The 24,608-nt window shown below is 36.4% G+C and overlaps 1 protein-coding gene across 1 annotated transcript in view; it reads right to left on the bottom strand.

The window, feature by feature from the left end:
• Positions 1 to 24,191, bottom strand: part of MCHR2 (melanin concentrating hormone receptor 2) — a 29,443-nt gene extending 5,252 nt beyond the window's left edge. The window contains 4 exon segments of the mRNA XM_065736050.1: positions 4,034 to 4,268; positions 11,715 to 11,867; positions 18,166 to 18,260; positions 23,892 to 24,191. Of these exon segments, the coding sequence (XP_065592122.1) occupies positions 4,034 to 4,268; positions 11,715 to 11,867; positions 18,166 to 18,260; positions 23,892 to 24,191 (783 nt within the window).
• Between the last annotated feature and the right edge of the window lie 417 nt (positions 24,192 to 24,608).

Genomic DNA, 24,608 nt, shown 5'->3' with positions numbered 1-24,608 from the left:
GTCTGATGATAGATTTGTGAAATGAAATATGAAAGGTATATTTGGGAAAAATGCAGTTTTGGAAATAAAGGGTAAATAGAACTTCAGAGAGAGGAGCCTAAAAGCAGATGTGCTCTCATCTGCCGAAGAAATTATTAGTCATAAAAAGCTCTGTTACGACCTGTCTGAAGAACACTCATTTGAAGCAAACAATAACAGGAGAGTCTGACCTGTGTCTCTTACACAGAGAGCTGAAAGAGGAGGCAGTGATGGAGTCTGCAGAGCTCTAGAAAAGTACAGGGCACTGAGTATCCATGCCTTTTACCCACACCTACTACTGTACTTCTTGCCTTTCTACCAAAGCTGTTGTTACAATGCTGCTTGGAGGAATGCTTACAAAACTAAATATCATCAATGGTACATTATATGATTGTGAAAGCTAAGATTACACTTTGAAAGAGAAAATACTTTATGGGACTATAATGTCCAAGTTAATATTGTTGCTACCTCTGTGTCATCTTTGATTTCTAGCAAAGCCATACATGTGTGGTCATACTTCTGTCATGTATAGATGACAAGGAAAAGGAAACTCTGTATGAGAGTTTGGATGTTTTCTCACTTCTTTTTCTTACTGCCTCTTGACATGTCTTAACCTATAATTTGTGACATCCTGTGGTCTAACATTACCACTATATAACAATATCACTAATTACCATAAATAATTACCATTTAGTGTTAATTATGAACATATTATCTGTATTTGCTTAAAATGTTTGGATTGCTCCACAAAGCAACAAAGTGTACTAAACTCAAAGGCAAATTGACCAGGAGATACAGCAGATGTCTTTCACCTTCTCCTCTGGCTGCAGTATTTGTGACTGCCTGTGAAGTGAAACCAGGAGCAAAGGAAAAATGAGTGTGAAGACTGAATAAATGGATTAGTCCATGGCAAATCAAGTGGTTCTGGTTTTAAATATCTGAAAGCTCATGACTATAGAGATATAACCCTAACCTACCAGCAGTACTGCCTTGGTAAATATTTCTTAGAGCAGTATTACAACAGTGAGCAAATCAGGAATACATTTTCTCATGCCTGCCAATCTTGCCTGTTGCAAAGACTGGCTACACCTGCCTACCTCTTCTCAGCTGTCACAGAACTACCTACTCCAAATTTATCTCCTCAGCTACACCTCTTCACTTGTGTGCTTCAAGTACTAAGGTAATTGGTTAAATAAATATTTATGCAGACTTCAGTATGGAATGATAGCCTATGTAACTCTCGAACTGCAGGAATCTTTGCACATGGAACATTTCCTTTGCACAGAAACACTTTGCAAGCAGGATATTTATGAAAAAAAAAATTACTTAATGTGTACTACAGTAGACAAAAGACAACTGGGATGCCTAACATAATAGAAGGGGGTTGAACAGGGAGTTGGCATTCTCCAGGGGACTGGTGGTACAGGATATATGTCTCATATCCTCCTGCCACAGAGAAAGTCCAGTCTGGGCTTTATCACTTATGTCTTATGTTCCGTACAGGAATAGAGAGTGGTGGGACTAATAACAAGTCTGCTTTCATTATTTTGTGGATTTAACTCTTTTTTTTTTTTTTAAATGGCATAGGTCAAAAAGTTCCTTTCTTATTTTAGAGTCACTGACGTTGTAACGGTCATTTTAGAATCAAAATCTGACAGCTTCTTGGAATGCTTCATTTAACAACTTCATTTTAGGTCATCATACCAACCCTGCCCTCCCTCCGCCCCCCTTTCTCCAATCTCTCCTCTCTTATCAGAATATAACTTAAGAGCATATCAATATTTGGGACAGAAGAAATGCTGCCTGCTGTGTTCGTGTCTGATTTCTCTTTCTCTTCGGCCAGACCTATATCACAATATCTTCAATTAATAGTCAGATTTGCTCTTGGTCTACATGGGAGTAAATTGTTCTGGGATTGATGCCTGTGTGTTTATGTGCATCCTCATGCAAAGAGCAGATGTTGGGAGCTCCTTCTCAGGAAGTTGTCTCATATCTGATAGGCAAAAGTTCTTGTACTAAGGTTTCATTCAGAATTAATTTATGAGAAATTTGCCCATGGCATAAATATGAATCTGTATTTAAAATATGATTGATGTCAGCTTGGGAAACTTTCTCTTAAATGTACTGTACACATGCAACTTGCTTATTTTTTACAGTTTCCTTAATTATTTCTATTTCATATTGAAATGAGTAATGAAAAGCAAATTTTATTCATTGTATTCTTCATACATTTACCCCTAAAGCTACATGGAGAGAATGACCGTTTTTCCACATCTTAAGATTTAATAATGAAATGTGATTTTCAAAAGGAATTGCTGAAATACTGAAGTCTCTATTGGAATAGTGTGTTACACAGCTCATTCTAGTTCTGAAGGAGAGGATTTCTGGAAATGAAAAAAGTATCCTGCAACATTATAGATACTAATATACATGAAATAGTCAGTTTTTCAGCTCAAACCTCTTTTTAAAAATGCCTTCTCAGTTCTGGCATCCTTCTGTCTCAATTTAAAAGTGCTTTTTCTTATTGTTTGGAGAAATGTGATAGAGAACATGATGTTACATAAGGCACAGAGGCACATTTCTTTCTTTCACTGTGACTTCAGGCTGATTTTACTGTCAAACAAAATCTGAGATACTCTGCTAGGTTTATTTGCAAAATAAATGTTTTAATATTTTCACCTAATAAAAGCTTCCATGTGGATCCAAAGTTGCTTTTCTGAAAATATCAAGCACTGAACAGTTTGAGAGCTTTTTATCTGAAAACTCTTTATCTCTCTTGGCTGTACTGTCATAATGGGTAGCAGCGGTTGGTAGAGAAGTGAAGAGCTTTCTCTGAGCAAATGTTTTTGAGATGGAGAAACTTGCTTCAAAATAGAAATGCATGCACACTCAGTAAATACAGGAATTTGGAAAATGAAATGTCTGCTTTGAAAGATGGCTTAATATAGGATATCAGCTAGGTTTTGTGTCAAATTTTGATGTTTTGCCTTTCCTCAGTAGGAAGCCATGTTTTTTCCCTCCCTTAATACTTACCTGTCCTTTGCATAAAGACTTTTCTCCGTACCGACTAATTAGTTGCCGCTACATACAGATTCTTTAGAACTGTACGACTCTCTTTTGTCACATTACTCATAAATAAATGGAAAAACGTAGATTTTTAAATTGAGCTTCAAAGGAAATGATAATTTCTAGGCTCTTTTTTAAACTGCTTTTTAACCAAATAAGACTTCTGATATTGTGCATTATTTTAGCTCTGTCACAGTAGACATACTATATCCATTTCAAAATTATCCATGGCATTCAAATTTCAACTTCTTGAACTTCATTTTTTTCTTTCTCTCTTTAGTGATTACATTCCATTTCCATGGGTGTATGCTATCTTGTATACTACTAGTTCAATAAAAAAACATCCTTCCCATTTATCCTGGCTTGTGATTTCAGGCTCTTTCTTGAATGTCCTCTTACTGATTGACTAGTGCCTTGTGCTAAGCAGGGAATTTATCTTTTTCCTTCGTGCTCTCTCTGACATATTAAAATCTCTTTCGTCGTAAGCAGGCTTTGCTTTCCTGAACCTGATCACTTTTTCCTTAAGATCAAGATCACAGTGAATCTGTTTTTGAAATCAGCAGTTATGATAAATGCTAAAATACTTGTTTTAGTGTATTTTAATAAAGTTTTCAAAAATAAAAACTATTGTAGATTTCTACAGTCTGTCTTGAAAACAATTTTTCAATCTTACTTTACATTGACTGGAATAAGTTTAGTTTCAGTGATTTCAAGCCTTTACTTGAAGCTGCACCTCTAATAGCAATCCCTGGAGCTGTGTCACTGGTGATGAGCAGCGTTGCTCAGTATTTTACGCATAACATAAAATGCTTCTGCAACCTACACAAGCACCAAAAAAGAAATCCTGCAATTAAAAATAAATCCTTAACAACGACCAATAAAAGAAATCTCAATCTTGAATTGTTGCAGATTTGTATGAAAATAGTTGAAAATTATTGTCCTTATGTACAGAATGAAAGTCAGAAAGCATGTATCTGTCCAAACTAATTGCTGTTAGAAAGGCACTGCATTTAAACTGTATGCACGTGTCCAGGGAGTTAATGATGGTACAAAAAGGGCTGTCAAACTCCTATTTGCTTCCACGTGTCCATTGGTGAATGAGAAATGGCATGCCAATGATGTGAACTAAATCTGCTATAGCCAGATTGAAGATGTAGGTATCTGTGATAGCTTTCGTCTGAGTTCTGCAATAAATTGAGAAACATGAAGATGGTTACTTGAGATAGTTACTATCTTGTATTCCAAGGATGCTGCTGAAAGAAGCAAATTTAAAACAAATCTGCACCCAAGTAGGTACATTGCCAGAACTATTATTTTAAAGACAGGGAAAGCCTGTCAAACAAAAGACCAAACATTTTAGGCTTAAATATAAATAAGAATGATTTGTAGGTTTGGTTTCCGGTGAGGTTTAATTGGCTATTTATTTTCTTAATTTTAGCACAATTATCTATACTCTCCTTTGAGAACTATAAAGTGTTCAAAGGAAACACAGGTCTGATTGACATAGGAACTAACATAAGTTTGAAAAGAGATGAGAGCATTCAGGTAATGCAGTCAGCCCAGTGCTGAGTATTGCTTTATAGATGCAGACAGAATGTTCTTGAGTGCTTAATATATAAAGGGAACTGCTGAAAGAGGAAGGATGCTGAAGGAAAATAATAGTTCACAACTGAAGATAATCACAGGAATTAAGATGGTCTTAAAAAGTTTACACCTATATAAGGAGCACAATTAGAAGTGTATGCAGTATTTACCTAAGTACTGAGAGTCTGTTCTTGCCAGGCTCATAATGTACTTATTACGTAGTTTTATGTGAAATATGTGCTTTACCAATTATCTTTCTCAAAATGTATTTTCTATCTTAATGTACCCCTAACTGTAGGCTTGGAGGAATGTTACACTTGTAGTTAAAAGAACTCTTGACTTAAAATTGCCTTATTCTATACAAATCAAGGAAAGAAGCACAAAACATCTATGAGAAACACTGACATTTATAAAATATCTTTAATTAATTGTTGGAAAGATCCTTATCGAACAGAGTCCACCATATAGGAATCGCCTTATTTCATTTACAAGTTAAATGCTTATTGTAAGCTATTTGCCTAGGCTCGTTTCTTGTCTGTATCTCTGGTTTATTGTTTTTTTGTTTTTTTCAGTCTCATTGGAAGACAGAAGTATCTGCAGCTGGGAGAACTCCTCCTGGCTAATCAGAGACCATGTTCAGACGTCTAACTCTGGCCTTTATTTCCTAAAAGGACCTGTTTGAGTAAAGTCTATAGTTGCATATTTTTGTGTTGCCTTCACAGTATGTTATAAACTATCAAATAACTACATATTCAAAGACACAAATTTAAACTAGAGAGAATGAACCAGACAAAAGTATTTATTTCAAACATTTTAAATAGATTATGAAGTATGATTCACTGCCATCTGGCTCTGATGCTGAAACCAAAGCCAGACATCTATAAAGTATATCTCTTGGCACTAACGACTGGAGCTTGTGGAGAGAATGACGCATGTGATCTTTTTCCTCTAATGCCTATAGCTTTGTGAAAGTTGAAGGATGTGAAATCTCCAGGAAAAGCAAAGCCCCTAACTGTGTTTCCTTTAAGGCATCAAACGGCACCGTTATATCTGAACACAGTTTTCAAAACATCTGAAAACTGCATACACATGCCATTTAATTCACATTAATAGGATAAATCATACTAAATGAGAATCTCATATTCCATACTCTAAGGCTTTATGCTATATTTAATCTACTACAAATGTTCAGTGAACAGTTTAAAGCTATCACACTGCTGCTGAGACTGAGTACAAGGGATAAAGAGACATAGGACATGCTTTTGAATACAAATTAAGTTTAGCCAAAATATTCTGTATGTGTTTTGTGTATCTGAGATCTTCAAATGGAACTGCCCAAATGGGATCACAGCCACAGGTAGGGAAAATTCCTGCCTCAGCAGTCCCATGGTTGATGTAATTGTGTATTGCAATACCCATTGTTCCACACTTTACTCTGAGGTTCAGAACACTGTGACTGCAAGACACATATTTTCTTAGAGGTTTTTGTATAGTTCTCAGTATAGACATAGTCATCTTACAGATGCCTCAATATTTAAATGGTAGCTCATGCAGTAAACTTTATAATCTCAAATAATTTTATCTATTTTTTTGTAGTTTAAAACTGTCTTCTGTTTTATTAAGTCAGAGATTCTTGCCTTCTGCAAAAACTGTCCTTTTATAAAAAAAAAAAAAAAAAATCAAATCAAACAACTATGAAATAAACAGAGAAATACCCACCACAGTTAAACAGTAGCCTCTGTTTAAAACTTCTTAATTTTCATTTGTTCAATGATTTCTACTGCCTCACCATATATTTAAAAGCCTCTTAGCAGTTTGTCATTCTACACATATTAGCAGGACTATTCTGGATAATGTCTATCTTTTGAAGTATCCATATATGTACTGATGGAAAATGTGCAGAAGTACAGCTGATGTTCTGCAAAATCTGTGAATTTGTCAAGTCTGTAGATCTATCTTGTCTTTAATTCTTCTACAGATTAAACTCATTAAGTAAATTGATTTGAATGAGACCAATTGATTACAAAAATAAGTGTTGAGCAGACAAAACAATGTGATAATCCATATAATGTCTGTGAATCCAGTCAGTACTCTGAGAAACATGATAAGTGCATTATGTTTTATCATCAGTCATTATTTATTCCCCTCCAACTGCATTGTGTATTGTCATCAATATTTTATTTATCTCCTCCTGGACACAAAGTCTTTGCTAGTTAGAAGCTTAAGTATTAACATGCAAATGATCTTATGCATCAAAGGCAAGATGATTTGTAAGAATTACATATTTACAAACACAGGCAAATAGCCTCTCTTCAGATAAGAAGGGTGAAAATATAATCCCTCATGGGCTACACCAGCAGATAGCATCAGCCTTACAGTCATCCTCCTGCCCTGGCCTATCCCCACCCATACACTGCAAAATCTGAGCATTTGCAGCTAACCAGCTTGACTTAGAATTTTTGAATTAGAGTAGTGAGGTCTGTCACTTCCCTTCTGCTCTCATGTTAGGACTTCGTCGTAACGGGTCCAAGAGCAGCAGCCCTATAGCTGCCTAATAGTACTCTTTAGCTCCTTCATGCTAGTGAGCATGAACTGTTCTCCTTCTTGGAACATTTTTGTGTTCATATTTATTTCCCTCTAGTAGTTCTACATCTTTGCCTCCATGCCTTCTCTCATTCAGCAATGAAGTATTCAATTCCATGTAATTCAGCTGTCTCATCAGTTGAATCAATGATAAGCAATAGCTACATGTTTGTACAAGATATTTTGGTCCAAAAATATATTACTATCTAGATGAATCTCACAGTCATGCAAGAAAGACATTTGTCAGTCTCTTTGCCAATGTCACCATAGGAAGTCTCATATTTCTAACATATATAGATTTTTAAACTGTTTTATTTAAAAAAGAAACAATACTGAAACAAATAGAATCCTAGAAATCAGAGTAAATGGACAGCGTAGTGTCTCAGTGCAGAAACACTTTATCTTTTCCATCTCAGCAGTGAAAAAAGAATAATGCAGCTGGTGTATATTTTGGAGTACTGAGTACATTATTTAATGTGTTTTTTCTTTTTTGTTTGTTTGCTTGCTTGATTGATTTGGTAAAGCTAGGAGCCTAAGATTAGAAGAGAGAAACCTTGTCACAGAATGGAGTTAACCACTGTTGCAGGTAATAAGATCAAAACAGGCCCTTTTATAACAACACAGTTTCATCTTAGAAATAATGATTTTTACTTCCACTAATCCTACTGAAGGCTGTAGTGAGACAACACACTTGGAGAGTGGCTGGGGTATGCCCATTTGCCTTTTTAATGGTCTTGGCCTTCACATTAAAACTTTTCTGAAGAGTTTAGTACTGGTTTATAGAGAATGAATATACATATGTAAGCCTTCGTCTTTTTAAAGAAATCCAGGTAAGCTGTCTTTGTTCTCTGGTTCTAGCAATTGTTTTTTTTCTGTTTTCCGGTTTGAGTTGCTCTTTCCTGGAAACAGCTGTTGAGAATTACATTTCAGGTCTTGTTGTAAAGCCTGGAGAATGGCATTAATAACTCCCTTTTCTCTCCGGAAAGGCAGATCCTTACATGCATTTCAGCTGTGTGTGCCTCTCACACAGCTTTAGCCTACTGACAGCCCATAGCAATCCCAGGATTTTTTCCTCTGTTGTTTTCCAACTGACAGCAGTGCTTCCTATTTATTATAAAATAAAATTATGTGGCTTTGTGCTATTACGTGTTACCTTATTTCTACAGCTCTCATTCCCTTTCTATCGTTAAACTGGTTCTTTCTTTATGGAAGCCTTAAACCTCATCACACCAGCCAAATCTCTACCTTGTATCATTAGTAATAACATTCACACAACCTTGCACTTTGCCTCAGGTTTCTGAGAGAAAATATGGAATTTGACTGGCCCAACAATCCTGAAAGTTCCAAATCAACTTATTTCTCCACAAAATATTTTCAGAAAATTTGTTTCTTATCAACATTCCCAAGTACCATCCACACCTTAGCTACCACTTTTTTTTTAATAATTCTTTAACTTATTGGACTTTTCTTAGATGAACTAATAAATTCCAGCATGATAACATATAAATTCTGATAACAAAATCTTTGATCTGAGTAGACTAGCTGTACTGCAGTACTTTCAGAAGTTTTCTGCTGGTGACTTTACTTCCAGTTATGAATGTACATTCTCCATCTAAAGGCTCAGACTGCAAGTATTAAGTACTGTAACCCTTATTTGCAATCTCTAACTTGTGAAATGCTATAATATTGCTTGCTATTAATTATCACATTAAAAATCACGTTAACCTGAAATGATGTATTTCTAGGTAATTCAAGGTGTTTTTTGTTCCCTTTTCTCTTTCTAACATGTTCTTTCTTCAAAATTTCAAGTCAGATTAATGTGGATGATTAGGGTTGCCTGGATCACATTCCATCCTTCGTACAAAGACCTACCCATTCTCCCAGCAGCTGGTCTGCCAAGGTCAGTAGATTTCCAAGGGGAAATGTACTGTTTGGTGTTGGTACATGTAGATTTCTGGGGTGAATATTATTGGCTCATCCAGGCTGACACTGAACTCGAGGTCTTTTCTCTACTATTTTATTTTTAACAGCAAAATAGCTCCATCTGTTAATCTATAGAGATGAAATTTATTCACATAAAAAAGGACAGCCGAAAATCATTGAATAATCTTTAAAGTAGGTCTCAGTGCGCAGGAAATATTATGTGAGAGGTTCATTAGGACTTTCAGTTACTCCTTCACAATAAGTTGCAGATAATATTACTTTAACTCACACTTAAAATGCTTGTCCCTATTTGGCAGATCTGAAAACTGGGAAGCTGAAGTTCCAAGGTTCTTTCTTTATCATTTACCATCAACAGTGATACTATTTTTTCACTGGGAAGTAAATAGATTTCTAACTTATTAGGGGAATAATCAAGTTTCTTTTTCTCTTAGAAGTCCTGACTGTAATCCTAAAAACGTTAGAAGACATGCATGAGAAAATGTGTAACAACTCTGAAGAAGAGTCTTTGAGTAGAATCATCTCTGTTTAGAGGAAGGTAAGAATTTGATGTGGTTATTTTTCAATAGTGGCGTTTTAAATATAAGGTCATCTAAAGTGTCTGAGTTTGTGACTGTCCTTTTTACTGCTGTAACTACCACGTTAAATTTTTAATGGACTATTTTCAAATTCTTTTCATATGTATAGATGTTCATGAAAATAAATCTGAATGCTTGTAATTTTATTGAACAAGCACGGTTTAAATTATATTCTTCTTTTCAAGTAATTGTTTTTGTGTGTTCCCTCTGTCTCTCATATTTTTTATTTAAATTAGACAAAGGCCTTTCATTAGGGAAAAATATCTTTGTTCTTTCTAAGTTGCCTTCTATTCTATTATTTTAGAGACTATAACTAACTTTTCTTTCCTTCCTACTCATTCACACATTTAAAAAGTTGTATTGCAGTCACGTTCATTTCAGACATACTGTTTCCACATTTCCTCTCTTCTGCATTTTGACAGTGAACTGTAATGCTTTCAAGTTCACCAGCCATTAAATTTTTGGTAGTTTCAAGGGAAGTTTACCAAAGCTCGGGGGCTAACATGCAGTCAGTGCTAGGCAGGCGTTAAGAAATCTTCATAATTCTAGAATGTAGAGGTGAGATCTACCTGTTAATCCATGATGAATATATGCCTTACACTGTCATATTTATGTTGAATTTTCACTTGTCATAGTTTTATGAGTTTTGTTATCAGTGTACCACATCATAACATCATATAAGGCATTGAGAGTTGAGAGTTAAAGAGTTAGTGTTCCAAGTCCATGGAGGACTTTGCATTCCTGTTTTCCACCCAGATGGCAGGATAAATCTGCATGCAAGTCCTAAGACTTCCTCTTTTGCTGGTCATCTTGGCAGTGGAGGTTTCCTAGCTGTCTCACCTTCAGCTTTAGCGTAAGGCCTTTGGGTTCAGACACCCTCTCACTTTATCTATTAGATTCAGTTCCAATTATATTGTATTATATTGTGTTATTTTACATTCAGATATCTTATTTAGTACATTAATTTTCCTCCTCAGATTGTTGCCACTGTTTTATTTTTAGGCCCAACTCCCTGCCCTCTCCCTTCTCACCCTTTCCCAGGACATGGGTCTGTGGGTCCCCCGCCCCATTAATCACAGAACTGGGCCAAACTGTCCCATAAACCATTGACATCACTGCAGATAAAAGTTGTCTCCTGATTTGTGATTTCTGTGGATGCAGAATTTATGGTAGTGTCAGATTGTCGGAAGAAATTTACATATTATACAGAAAAAAACCGATCTCTTAAGAAACTAGAAGATATTTTCTTGTATAAATGTTGGATCATATTATATGACCCAAAAAACTTTATCAACTTCAGCAATTTTACCTTCTTAGAATTCAGTGAAAAAATCTTGAGACATAAATGCACATCATGTAAGAATCACTGACAGGAACTAAAATCCTTGTTTCCAGAAGCAAGGTCATGCTAGATAAAAAAGGTTTCTATTATAGGAAGTTTCTGTAAATGAGCAAAATTAGACAGAGCTCTTTCACTGAAATAATTGTAAGTAGAAGTACAGTTTTCAAAGGAAAAAAATAGTATCTGATCTTAATAGAATTCTTTAAAAATTGTAAAGTTGAGCTAGAGCCACAGCTAAAGTTTAAAGTCCATTCTATCCTTTTTGGGTGCCAGTGGAAAGATTACTAGTAAATATAATGAAATCAATGGAGGAAGAAATGTATTTCAGTTTCCTTGATTATGCCTGAACTCTATCATGCATTTAAGTTCTTAGAACAGAAGATAAGTAAGCATATATTACTTCTACCTAGTTACAGTTTATTTATTCATTTTTTAATGAAAAATATTATTTACTAATGGAAATGTGAATGACCTGTTACACATTTCTTTGCTGGGCAAATAATTTTCTTAGTGCAGTCACATATATATATTTTTCTTAGAAATAAACCTTGTTGCCAAATACATTCAATTCCATACTTGATTGTCATGAAAAAACACAGAACTTTCCAATGAAGACTATTAAATAGATTATCCCAATCAGAGTGGAAAGGATAATTGTCTCTGCAGCGCTGATCAGCTTGTAATGATGCTCTTCACTCCAAGACCTATTAAAGTCTGGAGTAGCATTCTGACAGGAAGGGTGAAATTCACCCACTCTTCAGGAACATTAATACTTGGTACTGTAACAGCAACAGAAAATAAATTATTTATGGACTAATTATTTGAATATCATGATGGAACCAGGTACTTCCTGGTTTATTACAATTCTTTATAAAACAATGCATAGCTAATGATGGTGACCATCTTGCAAAAGCGTGTTTTTTAGCTGAAAATTAACTCTATCAGATAGTGTGATCGTGGTATTTGTATCAGTTGCCGCTTCCATGGAAGAAAATAGGAGGCAATACTTTCAGAGCAAACTACATGTATGAAAGCAAAATAACTTAGTAAACCTAGCTGAATTGAGATAATTGATGCACAAAACTGTCCTGCAGTTACTCCTGCACCGAACAGATAATTGTGGGGTAAATCATACTTGTGTATTTTTAATCCTAATTTAATGCAAATTTATTTCCGTGGCAAGTTTAATCATTATTTTAGTAATTACACTTTCTATAAACTGTAACATCCCAAAGTTTAAAAAAAATCCTTATATAATTAAAATTTGCCTATTAATTTAATAATAAAATAATCCTTTTGTCAAATTTATTCTGCACAGGATCATGACTCACTGCTCCTTGTTAGCAGCAAATTAAGAGTAGCAGAGTTCTGCTGTTCAAGATGCAGGGAAAGTATTAGGTGATACAGAGATTAACTGCTTGTCTAAACTAGGCCCTGTGAGGCTATCATATGTAGGGAAAACTAATGATAATAAAATGCAGATGCAGATTTATTTAAAATCTGATTTAAAAATAAACATAATATTGTTTACTGAAACTTGCAACAGAAGGCTTCTTGAGTTCAAACAATGGGGTAATTTTTACACGTGTATAATGCACTTCAAGACCATTAAGGATCTTGCAAACTTTTTCTTTCACAACAAAACTGTGGTGGAGGAAAATATCTTTGGACGGTGAAGTGCAATTTCCAGCTTATGAAGCCTGAGTGAAAGACAGTTAACTTGTGCTGAAGAAGAGTCAGATACCCCTGTGAAAACAGTTTCTTCTCACAAATGTTCTTGAGGTTGTACATTACTAAGGAGTTGTGTGATACGTTAAAGTCATGAAAGTTATATAATAACAAAATCATTTTCTTTCCACACAAAAATTAAATTGGTTGTTATTGGTGAAAACTCATTCCTAGTGAATGGTCACTCTAATAGGCATTTAACAATGAGAACAACACTTGGCTAAAGGAAATCATACGTGTTTAGTGCTCAGAATCTATAAACTGAGTGCTATTTTTTTAATAAAAATGAGAGTTTTTCAGCCAGTAATAATATTTCCCTGTGTGAAAATGTAAAATCAGCTCTTTGTTAAGGAATTATGAAAGTAATCATCATTTATTTCAGGTAATAGAGATAAATTTTTAAGAGAACAGCTTCCAAGATAACAAGCCCTTTTCAATATTCAGCTATCTCAACTGATATATTTAATGATAACATGATATTACCTTTTAGATTTCAGATAGTGGAAAATGTAGAACAAAAGCCTTAAAATTTAATTAACATTAACCCTATTAAGAGAGATTATTCAAAAATTTATCATCACTGTCAAAGCTAAAAGCTACTCCCTGGAACTTCAGTTTTAGCACAGTTGTTCTTTGTCCACACTACCTAAGACAATCTATTACCACCCAAAAATGAAAGACCGAGTCAGTAAGGAAAACTTCTTAGCAAACCTATGTTTAACCATAAAAGCAGAATATGTATGCTCAGCACTGTAAAGATAAGCACAAAGGTGTTCTCTTATGGGCCCAAATGATCTGGTGGCATACCTTGTACCTCACTTCCTGTAACCTGTGGCAGAGAAAAAATCTATGTGCTCTATAGTGTCTGTACCACCTATCCTGCTTTTTCCTCTATGGGATGGCAAGCCACTGTCTGCAGTAAAATAAACCAAGATTACAGGAGTAACTAGATGAAATTCAAAACAGTATTTGTTCATCACTTCAGGTCACAGAAACTAACTACCTACAAATTTACCATAAAGGTAAATTTTGCTCCCTGCCAACCCTCTTCCCAAAAAAGAAAAGAACATATATTTAGGACATGGAATAGGACATTTTCTTGAACTCTGGATGAAACTGGCTAATGACATTGAGCAAATATTTGAACAGAATAGTTCTGACTTAATGAATACCCTTAAGACTTCTCTGGTATATGCTATACACTTACACTATTGAAGTGTATATAAAATATGTCTAAGATTTTGCTTCACCTATTGTATATGGATATGTTTCCTATTAAATGTCTATGACTGCAGTGTCTGAGGCACGGACTCAGATGTTAACAATCCAAATCATTTATTATAGGTTCTAACATCTCTTATATACATTCATAAGATTTCTCTTGTAACTTTCCCACCTGCCTTTACAACATTCCAGACATTCCTTAACTGTGCATACAGGTGCTTATCCAATCAGTCATGAATTGTCCTAAGCCACGTGGTCTTCCTTCAATCAGAGTCATCATCACATGGCCATCGTGCTGCTGTACTTTGTTTTTCTTCTGGAGGTGCCCTTGGTTCTCAGCTTTGCTTTCTCAAGCTGTTTGTCTTGCTTCACAGCTTATGCTCTGAATAGTCTTTCTTGTATTCCCACATATAACCACATAGTTCAGACACTTAAAATACATAGATTTTATAGTATGAATTTATTCCTCATAACTGCCAGCAGTTATTACAGGAATGAGAGAACACTAACTCCGATTTGTTTTTAGTAACACTGCCTATTCTTATGGGAGGAAAAATCAGCCAAGGAGAGTAGTGATTTTTATCCAAAAGCTTTGCATTCTGAAGGAATAGTTCTTAGTGTCAGCTTAATCAAACAGACAAAAGAGACACTTTCATTCAGCTCCATTCCATTCCAGACTGATTTGTACATGGAAAAAGCCAGCTGTGGAATCTGACTGCTGCTTTCACTTGGTTTTGGTGCCATTTATCACTGTTCTCACTTTCTCTGGTGCCTGTGGCATGCTCAGATTTTGTCTGAAGCACAAGATCACATCTGGTTATTACATAGACCTGCAGTTTGGTACCAGACAAATGTTCACTTCATTTTAATCAAGGGAATGCATCTTCTGGTCTCATTGCTTTTGATCCTTTATCTTGCCCTTTTCTCCACTGCCTGTATACCAGAAAGACAAGAAGATGTGGATTTAATTCTTGTTTCTGCCACTGATTCAGTGCATGTTCTCTAGTGTGTCCTCCTGCTTAAACAGCACAAACAGCTCTGAGTACATTTATAATTTACATCAGAAAATTCACCTATTCTTCTTCATATGTGATTGTAAGCTTCACTTTCTTTTAACTTCAAGAAAAATTCTGCTCATTTTGATTACAGTATTTATTATCTATTGGATTTTCCTGGTGGACCATTTCTTAAAAGTAGTGTAAGGTTAAATTCCAGTCAGCTTCTAAAACATAGACTGAAAGATTTATTTTTGCACATTTAGCAGTACCCCAGGGCTCTTGAAAATAAGCCCTTGTATTCAAATGCACTTAAGATTTAAAAGAAGACACTGGTAGCAACTCTGCTGATTCCTACATCTCTGCTGAACTTCTGTTCCCCATCCCCCCCCCAAAAAAAATTGTTCAGGAAAAGAGAGATGTAATGCTACCAGAAAAAAAGATTAGGCATGAATACTATCAAGTAGCTTGTTTTAAATAATGTATCTCATGATTATCTTCTCTCTACTGCTCTCTCTCTCTCTCTAGAAATGCTAGGTAAAAATTTGCATTCCCTCTCTTTTAATCAGTAAATGAGATTTGAAAGTGTTCTCTTCAAAATGTAGGGAATTAAAATGCAACCCATAGATTGAAAGAGGGCAGTTTGTGATTAGACAAAAATATACTTGGAATGTTTGGAACAAGCTATGGTTTTTCTTGAAGTATGCTATTTAACCTGCTTTTGTTTAGTGTTTCATCATATGCTTCTGAAATATTGAAACGTCTTCATTTCTTCCTTTCATATACATTGTCTGGCATTTGCAAAGACTTCATTGTTAAAGTTTCTTTAAAAATTTCACCTATGAATTATTTAAATTAAGCATGCTTTGAGTGCTGTCTAACTGCTTAATTTTATACTTAAGAAAGTTGTCTTATATCATAAGTCAGTTTTAATAGGTGTTCTAAGACTCCAGATACTGCTGGGATGCTGCTGTTTGTCCTTGTTATTCTTCCTTTGAAGGCAGGCCATACTTTACATGGCAACGTGCTATTGCTTAGCAGTCAAAATAAGCAGAAACTGTGAGCTGAGTCAAGTTGCTGACTCAAATGTGAGATAAATGCCATTTTTTCTGCATATTAACTATGCTCTTCTTGTAAGTGATGCAGTTTTGTTTATTATTTCTGGTATGAAAAATAATAAAAAGTGTGGGATTGTTCATAAGGATAGTGTATATCAACAGTTAGGTGGGAATAGTTTTATTTAAATGAAGAACAGAAGTATTTAAACAGAGATCCACGTACTCGGGCAAAGAACTGGTGAAGAAATGAGTACAGTTTTGCAAAGAATAGCTGAGAAAGACCCTACCATTTTCATGCAATAACCTCATCTACACAGTCATGGCAAGACCAGTGCTGAAAAACAAGTTAGATATTACTGCTTATGCTACACCACTGACATCCACTGGGTCTGCAGACCTGATGTATAAAGCATGTATGTAAACAGTTTCAAAGCTTTCTATGACTGGATACTGAATGATCCTCGTTACCTGAACATAGTGCAAAGTTTCAGAATGAGCAAGGAACAGGGCATCAATTAAAATAGGATGGCAGAAGTAGTCTTTGAAAAGCTTAGGATCTGTTCTGCCATTTAAACTGTTGGGATGGTCACAGAGCCAGGAGAATTGCTACGTCTGCTTCTATGATTCTGTGTTTCAGCACCATACAAACAGCTCCACTACATCTTTGACTCATACAGGTAAAGTGAGGGATATAAACTCAAAATCACATCCTAACTGTGTGACATCACTTTTCTATGTCAAATATAGTCTTATTTGGTCTTTGTGTGTGGTATACTCTCTGCTGGTAGGAGACTGAAGAAGCCATCTGGATGTTCCTCCTGTACTTAGAACAAATTTCCTGTGTCTTTCTTCTGTTTCTTATGCACTCTGCAGCCCACCCAATTGGAATAAAAGAATACTGCTGTGGATAACTCTGTCTATATTTTTTGATTGATCAATTTTTATTTGGGGCGAGGGTGGAAGGGGGAGAAGAGTAGTATACCGATTAGAAAATGCTGAAAATGTTCCTCATTGTATGACATTTTCATTGAATTACAGAATTTTGTTGACATTGTAGCAGAAGCTGCTTAGAGATTTATATATAAAACCAATATAAATACAATGGAAGAAAAGCTCCCATGGCATTTCTTAGTAAAACCCTAACTACTCCGTAGTTGGCATTACAGAGCAGTTGTTTATTTCTATAGTTCTGATGAATGAACCTGAGTTCAACTATTAGGGGAAGACATTTTTCTTCACATGATATGACTTGACTTCATATGAGTCTGATATCAATATGCATAGAAAATAAAGAGACATCAAAAAAAGGCAATATTTAAACATAATGGCCCCATTTGATTTTAAATCCTGATTTTACTGCTTGACAGTTATGTTGCACAACAGCCTTTATTAAAACCCTCTACATTTCATTTTTTTTGACTGAATTTCTGCTGCAAATTAGAGATATTTTCTTATTTTATAATAAACATGAAACAATAAATGACCAATGGAAAGGTCATCCTGACCCATCCCAGTGAGTTGGAAGGAATGGAAAATTATAATTATTTTAAAAAGTTGAACTCCTGACTTAAAATACAGCCACCGCTCCCCATAGATCTTTCCTCAGAGCTACTACATTCTTCTTGGTAAAGATACTGCCTTAAGTACTTTGCCTTAGATCATACCAGAGCATCTTTCTCTTCAAAATTACTTTGTGTTCAGCAAGATACCTTCATGTTTCTCCCCAGTGACCAATGATCTCCAAGATTTTACTTCATGCGGACACACTCTTATACTAAAGATAAGCATCAATCCTAAAGTGAGATTTTAGGCCTATTCATTTATCCATATATTTACTTATCACTAAAAAGAAAGAAATCCCTCAAAGTGTATATAAATTGCAGTAGACTCTGTCCAGATGCCCCTCACCCTCACTGAGGTCCCTGGGAGCCCCCAAGATAGTGGCATTTGTAGCACACAGAGCCCCCAGCACCCCTGAATCACTCACATCTCACCTTCTGCAGGGACTGTGCTGTGCCCCTCCAGCTCCCACTCAGGAGCTCACTCACCTGTGGCCATGGGGAGCACTGGCTGGCTGAGAGGCCTTGGCTGGATGGGGGGGAGGCTCCTGAGCTATGCCTATTGCTGAAAGCTCAAATGGGTTCTACATTTAAAAGACATCATAATAGCAACCTTGGAGAGACAAATAAACAGGCAAACAGCACACAAAAATCCCCCCCCCCCGTGATTGTGTTTTAAAGATCATTGAAAAATAGGACACCTATCTCGTTGCTTACTTTGAGTTCCATGACACTTCTACCTATGCAGCTTAAAACCTGCCTGATATTTCCCAGAGTCCTTCCTAAGAAATTAGACTGAAAAGCAGAAATGGCCCTATCTGCCTCATGTCACAGTGATGTCACTGCACTGTGGCACAGTTGCTGAAATATACTAAAACATACAGCACCAGGCAGCTCTGGTTCAGGATTTTCAAAGCAGAGCATCTGTTTCTGATAAGCAAAGACAGCGTCATAAATAATTTTTTAGTTCTGTTTATAGGAGTGTGTGAATACAATTGATTCAGCGGGTAGTTATTCCTCTTTGTGTGTGTGTGTGTGTGTGTGTGTGAATCTTAATAGTTTCTATCCAATAAATACACGAATTGAGAACTCTTGAAACTACACCACCACAGCATCCTGGTGCTGACAGGAGATTGTTCCCAGCACTGCTTTTCACACCTCAGTAGCATTTGAAAATACTTGGTTGGAAATTAATTTAGCCGTAAAGTACCCGATTCCTCTCACTTTGAAGACATCTCTCAATTGATTAGGTTCAGATTAACCAGATTAACATCTCAAATTGGGTAGAAAAAGACTTACCCAAACTTTCTGAGTTGCCTAATATATATATATATAAATATATGTATATATATCCCTCTGAGCCCTCTCAGAGCACTGCAGCTCACATAGGGGTGTAAGAAACATGAAGTGCTTCATTGGAGCAGACACATGAGAAAGGCTGCTGGAAAAAATAATCAGTTTGGGAAACAGCAGTGTATGCTTTACACCCAAAGGAAAGTGGAAGCCTTAGGGGCATATTCCTCCCTTATATGCTCTGGAAATGAAGGCTTCTCAGATTGCTGCCAGCTGCCTTTTGTGCCCATGACTGAACCATCTGGGATGCTTTAGCTGCACCCGATGTTTCTACTGGAGATATGCAGCATAGCCACAGGTTTCATCGCCCCTACCCCGCTCTTCTCAAAAGATCAGTGTTAGAACAGCCTGCCCTTAAAAGAAATTAAATGAGTCCAGCAGAACCTGGATAGAAGTAAAGAATATGTGTAATATGAGGGCAGCTCCGAAAGTAATGCCTCCTGTTTCATTGTGTTAGCCCACAATATCAGAGGCAGATGTTGATGGTATGACATTAGAAGCTGAACCTTTCTACCAAGATTCCACTTCATTTTGTTGCCTTGTGACAGATGGTAGCAGAGGGACAGTCTGACACAATGACACCTGGCATGGAAGTGTGTATGAAGGAAAGGAGTGGAACTGAATTTATCCATGCGGAAAAACTGGCACCCACTGACATTCATCAACATGAACAGTTTTGGAGACAAAACAGTGGATGTGAGCACAGTGAGGGTAGTGGGTGGTGTAAATCTACAGAAGTATGGACAAGCAGCCCATACAGGGTCTGTCTCAGGATGGAATATTGTTGGAAAGCATTATATGGGAAGAGTAAACATCAGTGTAGGTCGCTATGGAAAATTGAATAAAGACTGATGAATGTGGCCAATACACTCCTTAGAAATATCAGTGTTAATACTGGAGGAAACAAAAAGAGATACTTGCTTAATTTGGTGTAGGGGGCATTATACCCTTTTGATGTTTTTACAGCAAAGCAAAATCATAGAACATTCGAAAAAGTAGAATGACAACTTTAAGCCTGGACACATGGAGAGGGACATGAGGTAAAGGGAAGAGATTGAACCTGTATTCTTTAGCAAAATAAAAAATAGAAGCTTATCAGGTCATCACTTTATGGATAAGGGGAAAAAAAAAAAGAATTGAAAGCTCTTTGCCCTGGAGACAGTAATGCAATTAAGCTAAGTTTGAAGACTGAATCAGAGAAAAAAAAGCAGTGGAAGGAAGACATCGATTTGTAGCAAAACCATTGGAACATCTTACCAAGATTAATGACAAGTTCTGCAACACGGGAACAGTTTTAAAGTGGTCAGTTTTTCTGATATACATGCCCTTGCTCAAATGGAAATTAATTGGAAATAGTATATTTTAAATTACTTTACAGGAGGACCAATAATTGCTCTCAGTACTTTTATTGTCTTTCTAAATCTGTGAGAAAACTGATGCCATAGTTAGGAAGTGTGGTACTCATCCCTTTGGACAAAGCTTTGTGTATGGATTCATGCGTTCAGACTGCAGATATGATGACAGAATATAAACCCTTTTGGCAGTTTGTGATGCTGACTCATTTGAAACAAGTAGAGCAGCAAATAAGAAAACACCTACTGAGAGAAAAATTATTTAATTTATTTCTATTCTTAATCTTTAACAGTGAAAACCGACAGTTGTTTTGGATTCATAACAGTTTTGACTCATGATTGGTGACATGCTGCAACCTTAGCCTGTCTGAGCTGCTCAAAAACCTGCTGTGTCTGGTTTAGAATGAGTAATGGAAGAAAAATAGCTATCAGTTTATTTGGAGGATGTTTACCTGGAGGAGAGAGATAAAAGGAATAAGTAATTTGAATTAAGATCTATCTGGGGTAGATTGGCATTCTGGACTCTGTGCTCTTTTTGTCTCTTGTTGTCTTTCTGGTACAGTGATTTGTAATTATTTCAGAATGACTGGAAGCACATGATGATGAGATGGCAGTTCCATGCTTATTGCAGATTCCCTTGGACAGCAGAGATTAATTTATTCAAAGTATAACAAATCCATAGAGATGCTGGATAAGTCAGAATTAATGTCATGATAATTTTATTTACTCTCTAAGGCAGGGAAAGCTGCTTTCTAAGAAAGGCAAAACTGGAACTTGTATGGAGGAAAAAAGGGTAGTAAGGGGAAGGAGAGGAGCAGATGGCACGAAGGAGATGCCACCCTCCAGAGGTGACTTTCAGAAGCATGTCATAAGCCCCTCTTTTTAGTATTTCTGGCTCCTACAGGTCTTTTTTTGGCACAGACTTTTCGTTAACTTAACATGTAGAAATCTGATAAGATTTTCTGTTAGGAAATGGATACTTTTGTAAGTAATTTGTAACTGTGAATAATTAGAAGGAAGGAAATTATTATTATTTCTTACCTATATTTATTTATTTATTTATTTATTTCACCTCCTATTTTTACCAGTTCTTGTTTCTCTTGAAAATTTTCCTTTCTCTGAAGGAAAAGTGAATGTCTTTAGATAATCTACATATATATTTGCTTTAGTCTCTTGCTCTCATGCTCTGACATTTTAGATGTAATTAGCAAACATCACATATATTTCACTGGAGTTTATCTTGATTATTGTGCTGAATAACTCCAGAATGTAGTTCTCTGAAAACAACATACTCTTCTTAACCAGAATTTATCACATTGGAGAAGAGGGCTGAAAAATCTACATTTTGAAAAGGGATAGCATTTGACACCGTTTCTTACATTTCTACTTGGAAGCCCTGATCTTTCAAGGCATCCTCAGAGCAAAGACCCACATAAATAATCTGTTATCCCATTTCCCCACAAAAAGGCACTACTATGAGCAGTAATACAACTCTGCACTGCTTTCTTCAAGTGTTCTGCTACAGTATATAATACTGTACAATAAGTTAATACCACCAGGTGGTGCTGTAAAAACATAGTTTTCCGCATCCTTCTAATTCTTGTGCATAGTGCTGTAGGCCAAAGTTCTACCAAGTATCTAAATTGAGCTTGGTCAGTTTTATAAATAAACTGTTCTCCTTGGCGATGAGAGCAATAGGGTGTCATCTCTGCCTGAGGACCCAAGAAGAGCCATACCTGAGCCAAAATTCCTAACAATAAGCATTTTTATTGGGTTCAAATGTTTAAAAGACCAAAACTCTGCGTGCATTTTGACCACTCCTTCCCCTCCCTTACATTTACATTTTACTACTTTTACATTTACATTACATTTTACTACTAATTTTGTGGAAACAATGTGTAGGGTCCAGCCATTTTCTTTTCTTTGACAGAGTTGTGGGTAATATGGATAATAAAATACTTATTAATAAGATAGCTATGTTCCAGGTAGATATGTTCACAATAAAACTGGGGGAACTGGAGTAAAAGTAATAGTTCCCTCTCCTAGAGCAAGCACAGACTACACCTTTTTGATTCTGTTATTGCATGATTTCTTTAGGTAAGTCTGCTGCTCCCATGTGCCTAAGAGTACAAAAGCAATATAATCCTAGTGTTACATAATAAATCTCTGTTTTACTCCCCAAGTACTTTATATCTGCAAAATATATAACTGGAGAGAGCTATTATTAGTTCAGAAGCATGCACCTGCAGCATACAAGATGAGAAATATTTGTTGAAAACACAGTACCAAATGTTAACGAATTCCTCTGTGCCCTTACATTTTTTAGCTAATGAATTGGTACTTCAGAACATGCTGGCTCATATGTAGATTGTCCAAAGTAATATTCTTGCCAGTAAGCAGTTTGTTTATTGCTTGAATGTGTGTTTTTCATATTACCAATGACTAGAAACAAGGGTGCATTATGTAAAAAATAAATCAGTTTCTAGTGCAAAGATTACATGCATTGAGAGAGATATTTTTATACCACCCTTAACATTTTTAGAGAAATATAAAAGGTCAGTCGGGTATTCATTTTCTTGTTGTTTTTTTTGTTGACTCATTTATGTCTCAGATCATTTATAAACTCATAGCCAAAGGGCTCACAGGAATGTGCATGGAAAGTCATGATTTTAGACTTGAGGCTATTTTCTTTGCTGACACAGAAATATCTCCAGCATTTATTTGCGTACTTTCCTTCAGTGGCCTTCATATATAACATGACTTCAGAGCCAAGACCCCTAGTGCTGTGCCCAAAAACATATCACACAATAACTTTGGTTGGAAGGGACTTTAAGTATCATCTACTTTGTACCCCCTGCCTTGGCCAGGGTTGCCAGCCACTAGATCAGGCTGCCCAAGGCCCCATCCACCTGGCCTTGAACATCTACAGGGGTGGGGCACCCACAGCTTCTCTGGGCAGCCCATGCCATCACCTCACTGCCCTCTGAGTAAAGTATTTCTCTCTAACATCTAATTTAAATCTCCCCTCTTTCTGTTTAAAGTCATCTCCCCTTGACCTATCACTCTCAGACTGTAAAAAGTTGATTTCCTTTCTGTTTATCAGCTCCCTTCGAATATTGGAAAGTTGCAATTATGTACCTGGAACTTTCTCTTCCCTGAGCTAAACGAATTAAACCCCCATCAGTGTTTCTTCATAGGGGGTGTGCTCCAGCCCTCTGGTCATCTTCAGGACCTGATCCAACAGCTCTATATCTTTCTTGTACTGGAGGCCCCAGACCTGGATACAGAACTCCAGATGAGGCCTCACAAGGGCAGAATAGAGGGATACAGTCACTTCCAGTCACCTTCCTCTTCCTGCTTGCCACCCCTCTTTCTTTGCAGCCCAGGATATAGTTGGTCTTCCAGGCTGAAAGTGCACACTGCTGCCTTCTGTCCAACTTTTCATCCACCAGTACCATCAAGTCCTTCTATGTAGGTCTGCTCTTAGTGAGTTCTTTTCCCACTCTGTACACAAGGCATGGGAATGCCTTGACATAACTGTAACACTTTGCACTTGCCCTTGGTAAACCTCAACACATTCTTGTGTGCCCACTTTTCAAGCCTGTCCCGGTTCCTCTGGATGACATCCTTTTCTTCTATTGTGTCAACTACAGCACTCAGCTTGGTGTCATCAGCAAATTTGCTGAGGATAAACTCAATCCCACTGTCTATGCCATTGATAAAGATGACAAAGAGCATCAGTCTCAAGATGGACCCCTGGGGGATACCACTTGTTACTGGTCTCCACCTGAGCATAGAGCCATAGACCATAGCTACAACTATAGGAATGGGTAGCATGTTACTTCTTCCTCTTAGGTATATCCTGAAAAATAATAAAGACTCGTGGAGAAACAGATCTACAGCCTGTAAGAAAACTCTTGAGAGCTGTTGCTTGACTAGGCAAGATACATTCGTAGTTAAGTCATTTCAGTAAGACATTATTTCTATTCAAACCCCTCAGTATGTCCCTGGCCACATTATAAGGGAGCAGTGTCTTGTTCTTTGCAGTATCACCATGGTCATGACTATGCTTCAGGTAAGTTCTTTTTTCAGTAAGTGGTATAACAAGCATTGACATAGCAGTACTAGTAGAGGGTACAAATTCAAAAAAGGAAAGGAAAGATTTCTGTTTGAACCAGAAGAGAAGATCTAAAGTAAATCCTCAGCTGCATTTGTGTGGCTGAAGCA

This window comes from Cyrtonyx montezumae, unplaced genomic scaffold (assembly GCF_038088225.1).
Source record: "Cyrtonyx montezumae isolate F1298 unplaced genomic scaffold, pur_monq_1.0 scaffold_0, whole genome shotgun sequence".
Classification (NCBI taxonomy): domain Eukaryota; kingdom Metazoa; phylum Chordata; class Aves; order Galliformes; family Odontophoridae; genus Cyrtonyx; species Cyrtonyx montezumae.
The sequence above is the reverse complement of the archived record's forward strand: the minus strand, read 5'-3'. Positions and strand labels throughout refer to the sequence as shown.